Source organism: Canis lupus, chromosome 30 (genome assembly GCF_003254725.2).
Source record: "Canis lupus dingo isolate Sandy chromosome 30, ASM325472v2, whole genome shotgun sequence".
Classification (NCBI taxonomy): domain Eukaryota; kingdom Metazoa; phylum Chordata; class Mammalia; order Carnivora; family Canidae; genus Canis; species Canis lupus.
Window position 1 is genome coordinate 23,986,952 of NC_064272.1, and position 20,723 is coordinate 24,007,674.

The following is a 20,723-nucleotide window of genomic DNA, read 5'->3' on the forward strand; positions in this document are numbered from 1 at the left end:
CACCCTGGGCGGAAGGCAGCACTAAACTGCTGAGCCACCCAGGCTGCCCCATATAAAGTTGTTAAGTCACTATGTTGTACACCTGAAACTAATATAACATGTATCAACTATACTTCCATTAAAGAAAAAGTTATTTTATGGGATCCCTGGGTGGCGCAGCGGTTTGGCGCCTGCCTTTGGCCTAGGGCACGATCCTGGAGACCTAGGATCGATTCCCGCGTCGGGCTCCTGGTGCATGGAGCCTGCTTCTCTCTGCCTGTGTCTCTGCCTCTCTTTCTCTCTCTGTGACTATCATAAATAAATAAAAATTAAAAAAAAAAATAATAAAAATCTTTTAAAAAAGAGAGGGGTATCTGGCTGGCTCAGTTGGTGGAGCATGTGACTCTTGGTCTCCGGCTTGTAAATTTGAACCCCATGTTAGGTGTAGAGATTACTTAAAAATAAAATCTTTTTTTTTTTAAGATTTTTTATTTATTTATTAGAGACAGGGAGAAAGAGAGATAAAGACAGGCAGAGGGAGAAGCAGGCTCCATGCTGGGAGCCTGACGTGGGCCTCGATCCCAGGTCTCCAGGATCACACCCTGGCCTGAAGACGGCGCTAAACCACTAAGCCACTAGGGCTGCCCTAAAAATAAAATCTTAAAAAAAAATTATTTTATAAAAAATTAAAAAGCATTTATAGTTCAATAAGAAAAAGATTGTATAGACAGGCAATTAAAAGAAAAGTATAGGAGCACCTGTGTGGCTCAGTCTGTTAAGTGTCCGACTCTTGGTTTCTGCTCAAGTATTGATCTCATGTATTGTGAGACTGAGGCCCCCCCCCCCACCTCAGCTTCCCTGCTCAGCAGGGAGTCTACTTGAAGATTCTCCCCCTCTGCCACTCCTCCCACTCGCTGTCTCTCTCTTTCTAAAATAAATAAATCTTTAAAAAAAAAGTATATATAGTTAGTATATAAATAAAAAGGTAAAACATAGAAGCACCTGGGTGGCTCAGTCAGTTAAACATACCACTCTTGTTTTTCAGCTCAGTTCATGATTTCATAGGTTGTGAGATCAAGTCCCACATTGAGTTCCATGCTCAGCACAGAGTCTGTTTGAGATTCTTTCCCCCACCCACCATCTGTGCTCCTTCCTCTGCTTGCATGCACTCTCTCCCTCTTTCTAAAATAATCAATATAATCTTTCTTTTTAAAGATTTTGTTTATTTATTCATGAAAGACACACAGAGAGAGGCAGACATAGACAGAGGGAAATGCAGGCTCACTGTGGGGAGCCTGATGTGGAACTTGATTCCAGGATCTTGGGATCACAACCTGAGCCAAAGGCAGATAGATGCTCAACCACTGAGCCACCCAGGTGTCCCATCAGTATAATCTTTCTAAAAATAAAATTAAAAAAAGTAAAACAAAACATAGGTAAAAAAGTTATTGCATGTGTTAAAATGTTACATAGATTAAAAAGGTGCCACATATGTATTACTAAGTCATACATATATTAAAATGTTGAGGGATCCCTGGGTGGCGCAGCGGTTTAGCGCCTGCCTTTGGCCTGGGGTGTGATCCTGGAGACCCAGGATCGAGTCCCACATTGGGCTCCCGGTGCATGGAGCCTGCTTCTCCCTCTGCCTATGTCTCTGCCTCTCTCTCTCTCTCTGTGTGACTATCATAAATAAATAAAAATTAAAAAAAATAAAATAAAATAAAATGTTGATAACAGGAAGCACCTGGGTGGCTAACCGGGTTAAGCATCTACCTTCAGTTCAGGTCATGATCCAAAGGTCCTGGGATCAAGCCCCACATCGAGCTCTCTGCTCAGTAGGGATCCTGCTTCTCCCTCTTCCTTAACCTGTCACTCCACCTGCTTATATTCTCTCTCTCTCTCTTTCTCTCTCTTAAAATCTTAAAAAAAAAAAAAAAAAAAAGTAATACCAGGGAGGAAAAGGATGATAACAAATAAAAATACAAATATAAAATACATATAAATACATATATACCAATTTTTCAAGTGCAAAAAATATTTTATGTTACTTTTTAGAATGGCAAACATTTAAAACACTGGTAACACCTGTTCTTGAAAAAGTAATGAGGTAGTAGTTTATATTGTTGATAGCAATGAGACTTGGTACAACCTTTTATTTTATTTATTTATTTATTTATTTATTTTTTGGTTTGGGGTATAACCTTTTAGAGCTTTTTTGTAGTGACATGGAAAAATGCTCAAATATATTGTACAGTGGAAGATAAAGTTCAAAGCATTATAGTATGTACATTGAAAAAAAAAATATGAGACAATAGCCATTAGTTAACACCAATTTTTCTCTGAGCAGAACTGGGGGTCAATTTTGTGTCATTTATTTCTATAATTTATAATTAGAATCTATTACCTTTGTAATGAAGAAGTGATATTTTATTTATTTTTTTAAGTAATATTTTAAAAAGGCAAGTTCACAATTTCTTTTTACAGGAGATTACATGCTTGATGCAAAGCCAAAAGAAATTTCGGAAATTCAACGTTTAAACTACGAGCAGGTAACAGACACAATTTTTGTTATATTAAAATGTATAATTTTTAACTTATGGATGTTTTCATTGGTCTCTGTCAGTGACTTTGTAGGCAGATTAGTTTTCTTTTCTTTTTTTTTACAACCCTTTAAAAATGTAAAAACCATTCTTAGCTTCAGCTGGTTTTGGCCAATAGGCCATACTTTTCCAATCTCTGTTTTATATGAACATATATGCTAAATGGAGTGAAACATAAATATTATCCTACAGATCTATGTGGAATGATAACCTAGTGTTTTTCTTGAAAAATTGGCTTTCAAGTAAATTTGTCATTGATTAATCATTCCTTGTTTTATTTATATTTTATAATTAAATTATATTTGAGAGGAAGTTGAGTAAATTATATTTGTTGTGTGTCATTAGGACAAAATCTGCTATTTTATGGGTTCAGTGTGTCCACATTTCTTGCATGTTTTTTTAGAGATGCTATTCTGTAAAATAAGAGAAGCTCAAAACTATTGGAGCTGGAAGAAAACAAGGAGAACTTCATTTTCTTCAGTATTCTTGCTCTGTTTGACAGTAGAGGGCAAGAAGAATCAGGTTCTTACAGTGGAAAAAAGTATGAGCCAGGGAAGAAATAAACATCATGGGGAACCTTTATATTTACTTTCAAAGGAACCTTTTTTACATACTTTTTACCGGTGTTAAATAGGCAAAAAGGAAGCAAAACTCATTTCAACATTGCAAAATTTCTTGAATTTGAATGATCAGATAATCTTCATATTTAGTCTTAATAGAATTGGAAAGCCAACATATTGCATTGCTTCACTCTGTAAGGTGGGAAATCTGTAGCTTAAGCCAAATTGGTACACTAAGTCATTTAAATTCTATTGGAATTTGTAGCTTACGGCAATAATTTGCAGATATTTTCACTTTAGAAACCTATTTTCAAATGAAATCTCATGCTAAGCTCCAATATATAAAAGTGGTAAATGATATTTTAAGTATAAAGTGATGATTCAGTTTATATTATTTATATATCAAATTTATATCATTTCTTTTTTTAAAGATTTTATTTATTTACTCATTAGAATACACAGAGAGGAGAGAGAGAGAGGTAGGCAGAGACACAGGCAGAGGGAGAAGCAGGCTCCCTGCACGGAGCCCGACGGGACTCCATCCCGGGTCTCCAGGATCATGCCCTGGGCTGAAGGCAGCGCTAACCGTGGAGCCACCTGGCTGCCCAAATTTATATCATTTCTGATTGAAATTAGTGAGACTGTTTTGCAGCTTAATATCAACCTCAAAATTCACTTTACTTTTATTGCACAGTCTTGAGAAAATCTTGATTGATGAATGTTTGCCAGTGATTTCATTATTTTGTTTGTTTTTTCAAGTCCTCTGCAATCTCAGGAAACACTTCCATTAAGGTGATCTAGACTCTTAGAAAATGATTGGAAGCAAACTTTTGTTTCAAGTTCAAACAACCACTTAAATTTCTTAAGAGAAATACATGCCGAATGAAAAATACTCTGCATTTAAGATACACTTTTAAACTATTTATAAGGTATTATAATTAAATTACTATTAGTGTGAGAATAGCATTTATCAAGTGGATAAGGCTGAGTTTAAGCTGGTGTTTAATGTTCCACAGGTGTGATTTAACACTGTTTTTTTTCTTTTTTGTATAATTTTATGTGAACAGAAATATTTCACCCTAAATTTGAGAAAGACCAATGTAGAGCTGAAATCTTCCTAATTAAAACTTCTTTATCAGAAGTAGTAATATAAATAAAGTTTATTTTTCCAGTTTTGCTTAATGATGGATACCCTGACAACACAAGAAAGCACCCTGTTTTTGCGCATGTATGTATCACAGGTTTTTGAATGACTACAAATATATTTTTAAAATAGATTTTATACTTATTTTTAAAGATTTTATTTATTTGAGAGATTGAGAGAGAGAGAGCAGGAATGGTGGGGAGAGGTAGAGGGAGAAGCAGATTCCCCACTGAGCAGGAAGCTTGACACAGGCCTCGATTATAGAACCCAGAGATCACAACCTGAGCTGAAGGTAGATGCTCAATGGTGCCACCCAGGCACCTCAATGGATTTTATACTTAAATTTAAAATATTTCGCCATGTCAGAAGTACCTTGTGAAAAACCTCTAAAAAACAGTTTAACCAAAAAGTAATAAAAATAAAAAAATAAAAAACAGTTTAACCACTGGCTTAAAGGAACTAATAGTAATTCTTTCTTGCAATGTAAGCAACCAACCCAAGGATTTATATTTTATATTATAAATTATCATAATTTGGATTTGAACAAAATGGCAAAATATTATCCTTTAGTTCTTTGTTTACAAATGTTTATTTCTTTATTGATGTTATTAATCTTTATGGAGAGTATCAAATGTCATTTTAAATATTTTAATACTATATAACTTATAAAGAAATATAGAAGATATATAAAAGTGTAAGCATGAGCCCAGGAGTTATTAGAAATTATACCTCCCCTAATGGAAATTGGATGACTGGCAACCAAGAATTTAACAATTGCAGAAGAAAACTCAGTAGTGGTAAAACTACTCCTATAATAGCCTACTATTACTATTTTTTCAGATTCATCATTGCTTTGGCTTTAAATAAGTGTTACAACACTGAAGGGAAAAAAACTTAAGCTGATTATTTTCAAGGGTTCAATTTTTGGGAAGATTGAAAAAAAATACATTGTTTTGGGAGAATATAGTTATTAGGAAGAGGTGAAACTGATGAATGCCAGACTATATAACAATGTTATCCTATTATAAATTCTTCATTGATAAATTTAAAACATTTGAATAATTTCTATTTTCAGTCTGTAGAGTCTCTTCAAATGGAATTTTGTTATTTGGTAAAACAGACATTTTGTTGTTATGACCTAAGTTTGTCTTTTTCAAATTTCAGAGAGTCCCTAGTTTTAATACAAAAGGATTTACTTCATATTCACCCTTTCTACAATAAGGCCCCCAGTAGGCTATAGTCTCCTCCTATTTTCTATCTTCAATATGTAGCACATTGTCTGATTAACAGTAGTAAAATTATATCAAATTTTATATATTAGAATTTTTTGGTTCATCAAATATATCTTCTATACATATGACCATCCTTAATGTATTAAAAATGTTTAGGAAAACATGTTTTAAAATAGTATTCATTACAGATTTATGTGACCATATTTACAGAAAACAGATTTGGACAGAATGACCCCCTTAATTTGAGCAACAAGTCTTTGTATCTGTCTTTTTCTGTCTTTCTCTGACTTCACCTCCCACCACTTTATACTTTTAATTAATTTTGTTCTAGCCATGTAGGACTCCTTGCTGTTCCATGAGCATGGTATCAAATAATTTCTGCAGCAGAGTTTTTGTATTAGTATCTGCTTTGTCTGAAGTGCTTTTTTTCCCAGAGCTTCCCAAGACTCAAGATTTTGCTTTAGTTGATATTTAAGTGTCATTTTTAAAGAGCTCCCCCACCTTTTTAAAGTAGTTTAAGTTTACAGCAAAATTGAGTGGAAAGAACAGAGTTGCCATGTATATGGAGTATACATGGTATATGTATATATATACCTCCTGCCCCCACACACATACATACACAACATTCCCCTATCAATATCCATTCATTGATACATTTATTATAATTGATGAATCTATACTGACTCATAATTATCACCCGGAGTCCATAGTTCACATTAGGTTCACTTTTGTTAAATATTCTATGGGTTTTGAAAATATATAATGACAAATATCCACCATTATAGTGCCATACACAGTTTTATTGCCCTGGAAATCCTCTGTGCTCTGCCTACACATTCCTCCCTCTTCCTAACCCCTAACGACCACTGATGTTTCTACTGTCCCGTTGTTTTGCTTTCCCACAGTATCATTTGGACTCATACATTATGCAGCCATTTCAGGTTGGCTTCTTTCACTTAGTAATGTACATTTAAATTTCCTCTATGTCTTTTCAAGCTTGATAGCTCATTTCCTTTTCTTTTTGAATTGTGATTAAAAAATAATATAAAATTTAATCCCTTAACATTTTTAGGTGTAAAGTTCGGTAGTGTAACTATATTCATATTGATAACAAATTTCTAGGACATTTTCATCTTGTTAAAACTGTGAAACTCTAAACTCATTGAACAACTCCCCAGCTTTCCCTTTGTCCATTCCTTGACAACCATCATTCTACTTTCTGTTTCTAGGATTTTGACTACTCTAGATATTTCATGTAAGTGGAATCACATGGTATTTGTCCTTTTGTGGTCCTTATTTCACTCAGCTTAATGTCCCCAAGTTTCATCCATATTGTAGCATGTAATAGGATTTCCTTTCTTTTTAAGGCTGAATAATATTTCATTGTATGTATATACCAGTGTCTCTATCCATTTATCTATCAGTGGACATTGGAATGTTTCCATCTCTTAACTATTATAAATAATGCTACAGTGAACATGGTATGCAAGTATCTTTTCAGGTGGTTAATTTCAATTCTTTTGGATATATGCCCACATGTGGGAGAGGCAATACTCTTTGACTAGAAACTTTTCTTTATTTAGTCTCTGTGGTCTAAAATAGATCTCTCATCCCTGTCAGTCTGTATGTCACTATTCTATTCAATTTTTCATAAATACTTGACATATATATATTTGTCTCTCAAAATAGAATATTAGTTACATGAGATCAGGAACTTTGTTTTATTTACTGTTATCTTTTTAGAACTCAGATTAGTGCCTGGTACATAGTAGGCACTTAATAATAAAAATTGGTTGAAGGGAAAAATAAATTGGATAAAATGGAAAATTACAAGTAAATATGCCTGCACTCAAATATCTTTGCCATTGTCATTGTCATTTGATTTTTCTCATCTTTACCTTTCTCCTTTCTATTTTCAGAATATGAGTGATGCTATGGCAATCCTGCACAAACTACAGACAGGCTTGGATGTAAATGTAAAATTCACAGGTGTTCGAGTGTTTGAATATACACCAGAATGCATTGTATTTGATCTTCTTGATATTCCTTTGTACCATGGGTGGTTAGTGGACCCACAGGTAAGTAGAGATTTTTAAATTATATAAACACAAATGTAGTAAAATTTTATTCATTTGGAAATTTAATCTAGATAGATATATATTTTCTGATTGTTTCATATGTGTGTGTATGTGTATATATATATATATATATATATATATATATATCCTTTTTTTTTTTTTTTGAGATAGAAAGTGAGCAGGAATGACAGAGGAAGAGGAGGGGGAACAAGAGAGAGAGCCTCTTAAGCAGGCTCCATGCCCAGTGTGAAGCCCAACACAGGGCTCGATCTCACGACCCTGAGATCATGACCTGAGCTGAAATGAAGAGTTCATCATTTAGCCAACTGAGCCATGCAGGCACTCCTCTGATTGTTATATTTTTGTGCTTTTTACCTGAAATTAGCCAAATTATTAGGTTAAGGGCCGTGTCCTCCAGATTGTTTAATCTTTCCAAGACTTCTGAGTGTAACTTCAAGGAGTTAGAAGTCAACTACAAACTGAATAATTCTTACCAACACTTATTATGTTACTTGGAATATAGTCATACTAAAAGGTATAAAGTTGTATCTCATTGTGGATTTGTTTATATTTCTTTTGACTAATGTTGAACATCTTTTCATGTGCTTATTGGCCATTTGCATACCTTTGTAGGAGAAATGTCTGCAGATACTTTCATCATTTTTAATTGAGCTATTTGTCTTTTTGTTATTGAGTTGAAAGAGCTCTGTATATATTCTAGGTATAAGTCTCTTATTAGATATATGATTTGTAACTATTTTCTAACATTCTGTGATAGTGTTTTCACTTTCCTGATGGTTGTTGTTAATTTTTTTTAAAGATTTTATTTATTTATTCATTGGAGACACACAGAGAGAGGCAGAGACATAGGCAGAGGGAGAAGCAGGCTCCTCACAGGGAGCCCAATGTGGGACTTGATCCCTGGACCCTAGGATCATGCCCTGAGCCGAAGGCAGACTCTCAACCACTGAGCCACCCAGGCATCCGCCAAAAGTTTTTAATTGATGAAGTCCAATTTATCTTTTTTTTTTTCTCTTGTTGCTTATGCTTTTGATGTCCTAAGAGGGCTTTCCCTAGGCCAAAATCACAGACTTACTCCTTATCTTCTTCTAAGAGTTTTATCAAGTTTTAGTGCTAATATTTAGGAGTGTGATCAATTTTGAGTTAATCTTTGTATATAGTTTGACGAAGGATCCAATTTTATTCTTTTGCACGTGGATATCCAGTTGTCCTAGTAGTATTTGTTGTACTCTTTGTAAAAGATTATCCTTTTCCCCATTAAATTGTCTTCATATTCAGAGTGATCTTTGTAAAATAACCCTCCCCTTGATTCCTGTGCCCTCCTCCTTTCCTTAAAAGCCTCCACTGTATTCCAATAAGATACAAAATCCTTATTAGAGTTTTTATGATAAGCTGCATGACCTAGACTCTGCCTGTCTGTCCAACTTCACCTCATATAATTCTCCTTTTTTTTTTTTTTTTTTATTTGTGATAGTCACAGAGAGAGAGAGAGAGAATGAGGCAGAGACACAGGCAGAGGGAGAAGCAGGCTCCATGCACCGGGAGCCTGACGTGGGATTCGATCCCGGGTCTCCAGGATCGCGCCCTGGGCCAAAGGCAGGCGCCAAACCGCTGCGCCACCCAGGGATCCCTCCTTTTTTTTTTTTTAACTACTCTCTAGTAATGCTAATTGCTATTCTGTTCTTCAGACATATCAAGTTCCTTTCTATTTCAGGTTTTTTTACTAGCTGATTGTCTGCTGTGGACCATTGTCTTACTACCCTAAACACGTTGTTCTCCCAGATCTTCATGTTTCTGGTACCTCACTATTCAAATCTCAGATCAATTATCACCTTGTTAGAGAGACCCTTTCTGACTTATTGAAATTAGTCACCCTCCTTTTCCCCAGTCATGACCTCTTCCATGATCCTATTTGATTTTCTTTACTACTTACAATTATCTGGAATTATTTATTCTTTTACTTGGTGGACTCTCATCTCCCACTAGAATGTATTATGAGGGCTAGGCTCTTATATCTCATTGTTTAGAATAGTGCTTGGCACATAATAGGTTCTTAGTAAATATTGATGGATGGCACGAAGCATGCATACCTGTCCACATCTGTTTACTACAAGGACAGAGAGACCACAATAGCAATAGTTTCTTCACCCCTGCCCATTGGTAAAAGCAACTGGTAGTCTGGGCAAGAAAAGCACGGATTACTACAAACAAAGCATCTGTATCTTGGCATTCTGTCTCTGGAAGTATCACTGAAAAGCGTAACTATGTCCAGCATTTTATCTCTTTTATTTACTTACTTTGTGACAGAATGATTCTGTTGCTGTGAAAGGAAAAAACAAGGTAAAAGTTTGAAATCTATAGGTATATATGAAATACCTCTTAGAACTGGTTAGTTCTCTGTATTCTGATGATGTATTCTGCTAATGATTATCTTATAAATAAGTCAGTTCTCTTAATGATAGGCACCAAAATTCAGCCACTGAGAGAACATTTCTTCATTATTACTTGATAACTAACTATTTATTTGTTTATTTATTTTATTTTTTGGATAACTAACTCTTTAAAAGCACATTGGAAGCCAGATAACAGTGGAAATGATATATTGAATGTACTAAAAGAAGACAGATGCTAACCTATAATCCTGTTCCCAGAAAAATTATCTTTCAAGAATGTAGCAAAATCATTTTGTAGATTAATTAAATTAAGATAGCTTCCTTGGGGTGCCTGACTGGCTCAGTCTGTAGAGAATGTGACTTTTGATCTCAGGGTTGTAAGTTCGAGCCCACATGGAGTGTAGAGATTACTTAATTTCTTTTTTAATCTCAAAAAAAAAAGAGATAGCTTCCTAGTAATAGACCATCATTAATGGAAATTCTAAACAAGGATTTTAGAAAGAAGAAAAATAATCACAGATGGAGGGAAAAGTGAAAGATAACATGATACATATGAGGATAAATATAGATAATTGTGGACTGTATCAAAAATAATGCTATCTTTTGAGATTTTAAAAAAGAATATGAGCAAATACAAAAATAATAACATAGGTTGGGAGGAAGTTAAAGTATTCTAAGGGCCTAGAATTAATAGTTCAAGAAGAGAATATTAACTTCTGACTTTGTGTAAGGACAGATGTTATAGTTCCTATAACTCCTTTGTCCAATGTGGTAGTCAAGGGTGGGTATTTAAATTTAATGAAAAATTTAGTTTCTGAGTTGTATGTGGTACATTTCAATTGCTCAGTAGTCATATGTGGCTAGTGGATATTTTATTGAGCAACACAAATTTGGAATATTTCCATTATTACAGAATGTGCTATTGGATAACGCTCTTTTAGAGTAACTGTGAAAAGAATAGAAAAACATAGTGAGTAACTTCTAAACAAGGAGAAAAGAGAAAAATGAATCAATCTAAAAAGAAAGAAGGAAAAAAATGTAAAGGAATGTTGTACTGATGGGATAAAGAGAATAGATTTAATAAATTCAATATATAACTATAGCAATAGGACTAAATGCTATAGTTAAAAGTGGTTCTGAGGCTAAACTATATATATTTATTGTTCACAAGAGAGAAAAAACAAAGATTGCAAGTAAAGAGAAGGAAAAAAGATGCCATACAATTGCTTGATGTTTAATTTTGCTGAGGAGATACAATCATTTTAAATTTGTATGTGCCTGGAGACACCTAGAAAGTAAATACCTGGGCAGCCCCGGTGGCACAGCGGTTTAACGCCTCCTGCAGCCCAGGGTGTGATCCTGGAGACCCGGGATCGAGTCCCACGTCAGGCTCCCTGCATGGAGCCTGCTTCTCCCTCTGCCTGTGTCTCTGCCTCTCTCTCTCTCTCTCTCTAATAAATAAAGAAAACTTAAAAAAAAAAGTAAGTAAATACCTGATTGATTGATCTTTCCTTGGACCCATGGGAACTGTCACAAATAATAAAGGTCAGTTTTTGACAATAAAAAATAAAATTTGTATGTATCTAATCCTCTAATCTTGAAGTACATAAAGCAAAATTTAACAGAATTATAAAACGAAATAGATTGTCATAATGGAAGATGTTGTATCTTTCTCTGTAACTGATAGAAGCAGGAAACAAAACCTAAGAATGTATATTCTTTAAAAAATTAATGAGGGGATCCCTGGGTGGCGCAGCGGTTTGGCGCCTGCCTTTGGCCCAGGGCACGATCCTGGAGACCCGGGATCGAATCCCACGTCAGGCTCCCGGTGCATGGAGCCTGCTTCTCCCTCTGCCTATGTCTCTGCCTCTCTCTCTCTCTCTCTCTCTCTCTCTCTCTCTCTCTCTCTCTCTCTATGTGACTATCATAAATAAATAAAATAAAATAAATTTAAAAAATTAATGAACTTTTTATTTTTGAATAATTTCAGATTTATAGGAAATTTACAAAGATATTACAGAGAATTCCTATATACTTGTCACCCCATTTCTCTTCATCTTACATGACTTGGGTACACATGTCAAAATTTAATACTGGTTCATTACTATTAGCTATATTATAGTCTTCATTCACATTTCACTGATTTATTTTATTTTTAAGTTTTTATTTAAATTCCAATTAGCATATAATATAATATTAGTTTCAGGTGTATCATATAGTGATTCAGCACTTCCATATGTCCCCAGTGCTCATCACAACACATGCACTCCTCAATCCCCGTCACCTGTCTCACCAATCCCCCTATCCACCTCCTCTCTGGTAACTATTAGTGTGTTCTCTCTATAGTTAAGAGACTATTTCTTGGTTTGCTTCACTCTTTTTTTTTTTCCTCGTTTTGTTTTTTAAATTTCACATATGAGTGAAATCATATGGTATTTGTTTTCTCTGACTTATTTCATTTGGTATTATACTCTCTAACTCCTCCCAAATTGTTGCAAATGGCAAGATTTCTTTCTTTTTTATGGCTGAGTAATATTCCATTGTATATGTATACCATATCTTATTTATCTATTCATCAGCTGATGGACATTTGGGTTCTTTACATAATTTGGCTACTGTAGATAATGCTGCTATAAACATTGGAGTGAATGTATCCCTTTGAATTAGTATATTTGGATTCTTAACTGGGAATCCAATTGCTGAGTCATAGGGTAGTTGTATTTTTAAGTTTTTCAAGAACCTCAATACTGTTTTCCAGAGCAGCTGTACCAGTTTGCATTCCCACCATCAGTGCAAGAGGGTTCCCCTTTCTCCACATCCTCACCAACACCTATTATTTCTTATGTTGTTGATTTTAGCCATTCTGACAGCTGAGGTGATATCTCATTATAGTTTTGATTTGTATTTCCCTGATAAAGAGTGATTTGGAGTATCTTTTCATGTGTCTGTTAGCCACTGTATGTCTTCTTTGGAAAAAATGTTTATGTCTTCTGACCATTTTTAATTTTTTTTTATTTTTAAATTTATTTTATTCATGTCTTCTGCCCATTTTTAATTGGATTATTTAGGTTTTTGGGGTGTTGAGTTTTATAAGTTCTTTATATATTTTGGATACTAATCCTATATTGGGTGGGTATGTCATTTCCAAATACCTCCTCCCATTCCATAGGTCGCATTTTAGTTTTGTTGGTTGTTTCCTTCCCTGTGCAGATGCTTTTTATTTTGTGTAGTTCTAGTAGTTTGTTTTTGCTTTTGTTTCCCTTGTCTCGGGAGACATATCTAGAAAGAAGTTGTTATAGCCGATGTCAAAGAAGTTATTGCCTGTATTCTCCTCTATTTTTTGTGGTTTTTAGGTCTCACACACTTCACCTATTTTTCCACTAATTTTTGTTGTTGTTGTTCCATAATCTAATCTCGACTAATAATACATTGCATTTAATCATCATATCTTCATAGTCTCCTACTGTCCATGACATTTTCTTTTGTTTTTTTCTTGAACCTGACTATACATTCTTTTTATACATTCATGAAATTTACAAAAACCAACCTATTACAGGGCTATAAAGCAAGTTTCAGCAAATTTTTAAGGATTTATATCATGTAGAGAGTATAGAATTTCCTCTGACCACAGTGCAATTAAAGCTAGAAATCAGTAGAAAAATAGAAATTGTTTGAGCCAAAAAATTATAATGAAACTTAAGAGTATATTTTAAACTGCACAATAACTAAATCCAAAACTTGTGAGATTTAACTAAAAGAACTTTTAGAGGACTTTTTAAAGCCCTAAATTCATATATTAATGTGAAAGTTAATAAGCTGTATATCTATTTTAAGAGCAGAAGTTATTTCAAAAAGATCAGAAAGTATTTTTAAAAAGCAAAAAGTGTTAAGGTAGAAAGTAAATATGTAATAAAGAAGCTAAAATTCTGCAAATAAACGTTCTTCAGAAAGAATTTTAAAATGACAAACAGAAGGGGTGCCCTGACTGGCTCAGTCGGTAGACCCTACAACTCATGATCTTGGAGTTGTGAGTTCGAGCCCCACAATGGGTATAGAGATTACTTAAAAATAAAATCTCTGGGGTGCCTGGGTGGCTCAGTTGGTTGAGTACCTGCCTTTAGCTCAGATCATGATCCTGGGATCCCAGGACCAAGCCCGCATTGAGCTCCCTGCTGGATGGGCAGCCAGCTTCTTCCTCTCCAGCTCTTGTGCTCTCCCATTCTCTCCTTCTCTCTTTCAAATAAATAAATAATTTCTTTAAAATAAATAAATAAAAATAAAATCTTTTTAAAAATAAATAAAATAACAGAAAATGAAATTTTAAAAATATGCCATTTACATTGCATAAGTTCCTATGAATAAAACTGACAAAAAGATCTGCAAGACCTCTGTGTGGACAATTTTAAATTTGAGAGAAATTAGAGACCTATAAATGGAAGTCTCTATTCTTAGATTTTAGATTTTAAGACAATTTATACAGATATCTGTTCTCTCTAAATTAGTTTCAGTATGACCCCAAACAAAATCCCAAAAGATTTATGGGGAGTAGTTGTAGAATGAGACAAGTGGATTCTATAATTTATGTGGAAATGCAAAAGGCTGGGAGTGGAAGCCATGATATGCTTGAAGCAGAAAAGCAGGGAGGACTTGTTCTTCTAGATAGGAAATATTTTAAATATTGTAATTAAGAATTGGACCAATGATAGAGAATAGAGAAGCTAAAAAGACCATGCATATATAGACAGAAATAGGGCACTGTAGAGCAGCAGGAGAAAGGCAGTCCTTACAATAAAAGGTGCTAATAAGGCAATTAGGTAGCTATTGCATATCTAATTAGATAACCAATTAAAAAAGAATGAAATGGTTTCTCCCAACTTACAGCATAAAATTGTTTCCATATACATTGATGTTTAACTGTAAAAGCTAAAACTGTAAAAGTTTGAGTGTATGTTTCTGACCTTAATGATAGAAAAGGATTTCTAAAACAAATACATTAACCATGAAGAACTTTGGTAAACATGACTACATTAAAATTGAGAAATTGTGTTTTTTTAGAGAAATTCCAAAGAAAATGTAAAAGCAAGCCACTAAGTAGAAGAAGATTACAACTTCTATGGATTAACATCCAGAATGTATAAAGAGCTCCTACAAATATATATATATATTTTTTTTTTTAAGATAGACAACTCAGTTTAAAAAAAAAAAAAAAAGGAGCAAATGACTTGAACAGGCACTTTATAAAAGAGGATATCCAAACAGCTAGTCAACATAGCTAGTCATCAGGGAAATGCAACTTAAAATCAAAATGAGATATCACTATACACCAATTTGAACATAGAACAATTAATATTTAAAACTCTGATGGTACTGAGTGTTGGAGAAGATGCACAATGTAGAGACTTATTTCCTGCTGAGAAAATAAATGGACATTCTATTTTGGAAAGTGGTCTGGAGTTCTCTAGCAAAATTGAGAATAAGCATACCTTAAGACTTAGCAATTTGACAAGACACGTTCCCTAGAGAAACTCTTTATGTGTAGAATAGGATAAATGTATAAGGATATTCATAGCAGTACTATCTGTCATAGCCCCAAACTGTCAGCATCTAAGATAGCCATCAAAAAATGAATGATAAAAAAAATTATGGTATATTCATGCTGTGGGAAACTATACAATGAAAATGAACAAAGAACAGCTATACACCACTACATATAACCACCTAGCATATAGTATATTTGCTTATTTGGTTTGTTGTCTTTACTCTAGAATGTAAACTTTATGAAAGCATAGACCATCTCTTTTGTTCACTGCTGAGTCTGCAGTTTCTCTAACAGCACCTAGTACCTAGCAGTACATAAAAGGCTCCCAAAGGAATTAATTGAATGAAATACTAATGTAGAGATTTGGCCTATGAAAACTTGAAATCTTTGTATTATTTATTCCTGGTCTATAGAAGTACAACTGATTTTTGTATATTGATCTTGTTTTGATTATAGTTGTATTTTTGTGGATTTCTTAGGATTGAAAATTCAGGTGCTTTGGAAAGACTTAATGAAGTTGAGTCACTAAGGAAAATTGCTGTAAACAGTAAAAGTGTTAAGAATAATGAAAATATGAAGGAATTGTGCCCTCAGATTGCTTCTTAAGGGTCTAAGTTTTCACTTTAAATCAAAACTGGAAGTCATACTCTTGTGTTGTTTATGTAGAATCATAAGACTCTGGTTTCAAAGAAAAGGCCTTATTTGGCTCTTCCTCAAAAGATCGACAATGAGTACATTGTGTATTTTAACATGAAATGTTCAAGATGTGTATATAACATTTTTTCACAACTCCCTGATTTGACTTTTTTCAATTAACTGTTCTTCTCAACAGTCCGTCCCACAGTGGTTCAGAGGCTTTTCCATTCTAGAATTTTGCAAGTACAAAAAAATTATAGTCTAAAGCAGTTTTTCCTAAACTTTGCTATGAAGCAGTGGAATGAAAATTTAGACAACTGAGAAGCAACTTGAGCCTGGAATTCTTTTAGAATTTTTTAACAAGTTCCTCAGTTTGAGAAACAATGTCCAGAGTATTATTTATACAGATACATGTGAAGACTTATGGTATTCACAGTGTAAATATTCAAGAAGATCATTTGGATGTGGAAAGAAAACATTGGTCCTCTTATATCATTGCATTAATTTCTATTTGTTTAATTATAGATAGATCAGTACATGTAGTTTATAAGTAAATATATTTTACAGATGGGATGGCAATAAAAACGTGTTGTTTAGACAGCAGAAACCTGTTTTTTCTTCAAAAGTCAAAGCAAAGTATAATGGAAGGAGAGTAGAGATGCCCAGTTTCATTTTCCTATAGCTTAAAACTTTGCGTTTACTTTTCTATTCTACTGCCAAAGACAAAGATTAAATAAGATTTGTGAGGCATGGATGCCTGGGTGGCTCAGCAGTTGAACGTCTGCCTTTGGTTCAGGTTGTGATCCCAGGGTCCTGAGATCAAGTTCTGCAGGAGGTTCCCAATAGGGAGCCTGCTTATCCCTCTGTCTATGTCTCTGCCTCTCTCTCTGGGTCTCTCATGAATAAATAAATAAAATCTTAAAAAAAAAAAAAAAAAACAAGAAAAAGATTTGTGAGGCAAATACTGTCCTTGATTAATAATTAACTTTTCTTCGGGAAAATGACATAGTTATGTCTACTTGCATCTCCACTATACTTTGCTAAGAACTAAATAATAAAATGGGAGAACTTTGTTAATTCCATAAATTATCTTACTTTAAATGCAGAATATTTGTTTTTTAGAAAAAAACGGAAATACTCTTATTTTTCCTCCTGAAATAGTTTTCTTTTTATTTTAATCACATAAATGCATCTTTACAACCTTAAATAAAGTTGCATGTAATACTCCCTTTTCATTATTTTTTGCATAACTGAGGTACAGCTAAGCATTATTTTTCATAATATGTTATAGTGAGCTTTAAACAAAATTAGAAACTGTTGGATGTTGATTTTCTTTTTCATAAGTAATACTCTTATACTTAATACAATATTGGAATAAAACCCTAAAGAGTGATAATGGGTTTCTTTGTTATTGTTTTTAATCCTATCATGATTAGTGAGACAGTCATTTGTTTTCTAGATTGATGACATTGTAAAAGCTGTTGGTAACTGCAGCTACAACCAACTAGTGGAGAAGATCATCTCTTGTAAGCAGTCAGACAATAGTGAGCTGGTTAGTGAAGGTGGGTGAGTGTTGCTATTACCTGACTTATTCTTGGCAGAATAACTTGTCTTATAATTTAGTATCTTTTAAATGTCATAAATAAGACTTCTAAAAAATATAAGTGATGCTACTTGTAGGAATTAAAAGAAATAATTATTCATAAAGATACCAGTGAAAGGTATTTTCTAGAACTCTTTTCACTGAACTTCTAAAATCAGGCCTAGATTCTACTAAAATTCTTTGGAATCACTAGTTAGCTTTGATATGTTCTATTACCCAGGAGTTATTGATAGTTACTTTTTTAAAAAAAGTATTATTATTTGGGAGTACTGAGTAAACTTTATAATTCATCTTCTAATTGACTGGAATGAGTATTATGAACTCAAATGTTTATTTTAGTAGAGCTCTGCCTTATGTTTCAGTACAATATAGTATATTAAAACACCACTCTAAATGAAAGTATACCTGTGATCATCAGTTTTCCTAATCCCTAACTAATTAAAATTGCTAAATTTATCATCATAGAAGCAGTTTCATGTTTTTTCAGCTGTGTTCTGGTCATTGAAAGGAAAAGCACATTTGAAACCAGAGTGCCATCAGGAGCCATTGTATTTGGAAATACCTTTCCTACCACTCACTTCACTTTCTTATAAATATGCAGCAATACTCAGGCTGCTGTTCTCTTTTTGAAGGATAAATGAAAGAGAAATAATGAGAAGTAGGGATGGGCTTCATGATCCTCTCTCAGACATAAGCCTTTTACATGAGGTATAATGAAAGTTGATTATAATCACCACATTTTAAAAAAATAAAATGACTACAAGAGTATATACGAACATATAAGAGAAGATATGTACATGAATCGCATACTATATTAATCAGAACCCAAGTAATTATATTATTCAATTATCCATAAATTTAACACATTTATTCAAGAAGCAGGTAGCAAGAAAACAGTATTTTAGTGGAGGCTTTTACTTGGAATAAATACATAAATATACAGGGATATCAATCACTGATATGTATGACAGCTCTTTCACTACAACTCAAGACATAAAGTTTAATTTTAGGGGAAAGAGGAGCAACAAAAGCTGTTTAAAAAAATACTTTCAATTAACAAAATTTCACTCACTAGAACTTTTTTTTTTTTAAGATTTTATTCATTTATTCATGAGAGACACAGAGACAGAAAGAGAAAGGCAGAGACACAGGCAGAGGGAGAAGCAGGCTCCATGCAGGGAGCCTGACGTGGGACTTGATCCCAGGTCCCCAGGATCAGGCCCTGGGCCGAAGGTGACACTAAACTGCTGAGCCACGGCCTGCCCAGTCACTAGAACTTTCTATTCCCTACCCAAATCTAAAAAAACAGATCACTCACTAGAACTTTTTTTTTTTTAAGATTTTATTCATTTATTCATGAGAGACACAGAGACAGAAAGAGAAAGGCAGAGACACAGGCAGAGGGAGAAGCAGGCTCCATGCAGGGAGCCTGACGTGGGACTTGATCCCAGGTCCCCAGGATAAGGCCCTGGGCCGAAGGTGACACTAAACTGCTGAGCCACGGCCTGCCCAGTCACTAGAACTTTCTATTCCCTACCCAAATCTAAAAAAACAGACGGTAAAGAAAATTTCCATGTGTAGATTCCAGGTTTCTCAGTAACTTCCAATATACTATTCAGTAGTAAGAGAGGGAGCAATAGGATTCAGCAAATGTTAACAGATTGAATGATAACTATAGAAGTGATATTGAGGTGAATAGGCTTATAGGGTAGGAAGCTATAGCGAACAGTTGGTAATAGCATTTTCCCCAAGCCAGGGTGTAATGTAGCAAGTTATGTAATGTACTTAGAAAGTAAGCTAATTAACAAAGTAAACAACAACAAAAATCCCGCCCCTTCATCACTTCTTTCTTTCAGCCTGATGTTACTACTGTTATTACAATTTTTCTAACATTGATTCCCCAGGGTAACAAAAAATACAGCTATATAGTATTGGTATCTTGAGAACTCCTTGATGAAAGCAAGGAAGGAATCATCCTCTTTAGTGCTATAGAATTTGGGGGTAATATGTACCAGAATTGATTAATTCCTTGATATTTAAATTTTGTAATGTAGATTTCTGCATATCAGATTTTTATATCAAGGAATAATTATATGTGGAATTCAGTACAATTAAAAAGCTAAACTGGTTTTTTTTTTTTTTAAGATTTTATTTACTTATTTATGAGATACACAGAGAGAGAGAGAGAGAGAGAGAGAGAGAGGCAGAGACACAGGTAGAGGGAAAAGCAGGCTCCATGCAGGGAACGTGACGTGGGACTCGATCCCAAGTCTCCAGGATCACACATGTAGCAATTAGCTTCCCCTGATTGTTTTCTTCCTCAGATTTTCTTAGGTATAGTGTTTAGCTGAAGGAGGAGTCTGCTTTCTTTTTCTTTTTGATCCATAACTATAACTTTCTTTCTGAATCCATAAAATATCCAAAAGGCGATTTCTAATCCTTCTTTATTAAAAAGTATTAAGCTTTAATCTCAGGTGATAACCATATTTTTTTTAATTCAAATATTTCATCTCTATAAGGTGTAGAATACAAGAAATATTTTTACTATCATTCTTTTCTGATGAAAAAACAATATTTAGCTAAATAGAGTTAGATATTCTTTCACCTTCTTTCAGATAACATTTTTTTTTTCTTTTGGTGGCAGTACCTTCTAAGTAAAAGTACAGAACTTTTACATGTACATAGAGTATGTATTTATTTGCTACCTCTTTTGGGTGGCAGTCCTTTCTGGTTTTGAATTTAGTTGTAATGATGGGTGTAGCATGGCAGCAAAAATCAATAAGGAAAAAAAATAGCACAGTACCAGCTGCCAGACTCCACCAGAGCTGGTCAGTTAATTCCAGATGCTTTCTCAGGAATAATTTCCTCTTTAACAGTTATTCCTAAGTTTTAAAAATTGCTTAAATAATTCCAGAATATTCATTCATTCAAATATTTA

The 20,723-nt window shown here is 34.0% G+C and overlaps 1 protein-coding gene across 4 annotated transcripts in view; it reads left to right on the forward strand.

The window, feature by feature from the left end:
• MINDY2 (MINDY lysine 48 deubiquitinase 2) overlaps window positions 1-20,723 on the forward strand; it is a 74,448-nt gene that overhangs the window by 27,469 nt on the left and 26,256 nt on the right. For all 4 annotated transcript variants that reach the window (XM_049104050.1, XM_049104049.1, XM_025472657.3 and 1 more), the window contains exons 3-5: window positions 2,464-2,528; window positions 7,435-7,593; window positions 17,642-17,744. In XM_049104050.1, coding sequence (XP_048960007.1) covers window positions 2,464-2,528; window positions 7,435-7,593; window positions 17,642-17,744 — 327 coding nt within the window. The remainder of the gene's footprint in view (window positions 1-2,463; window positions 2,529-7,434; window positions 7,594-17,641; window positions 17,745-20,723) is intronic.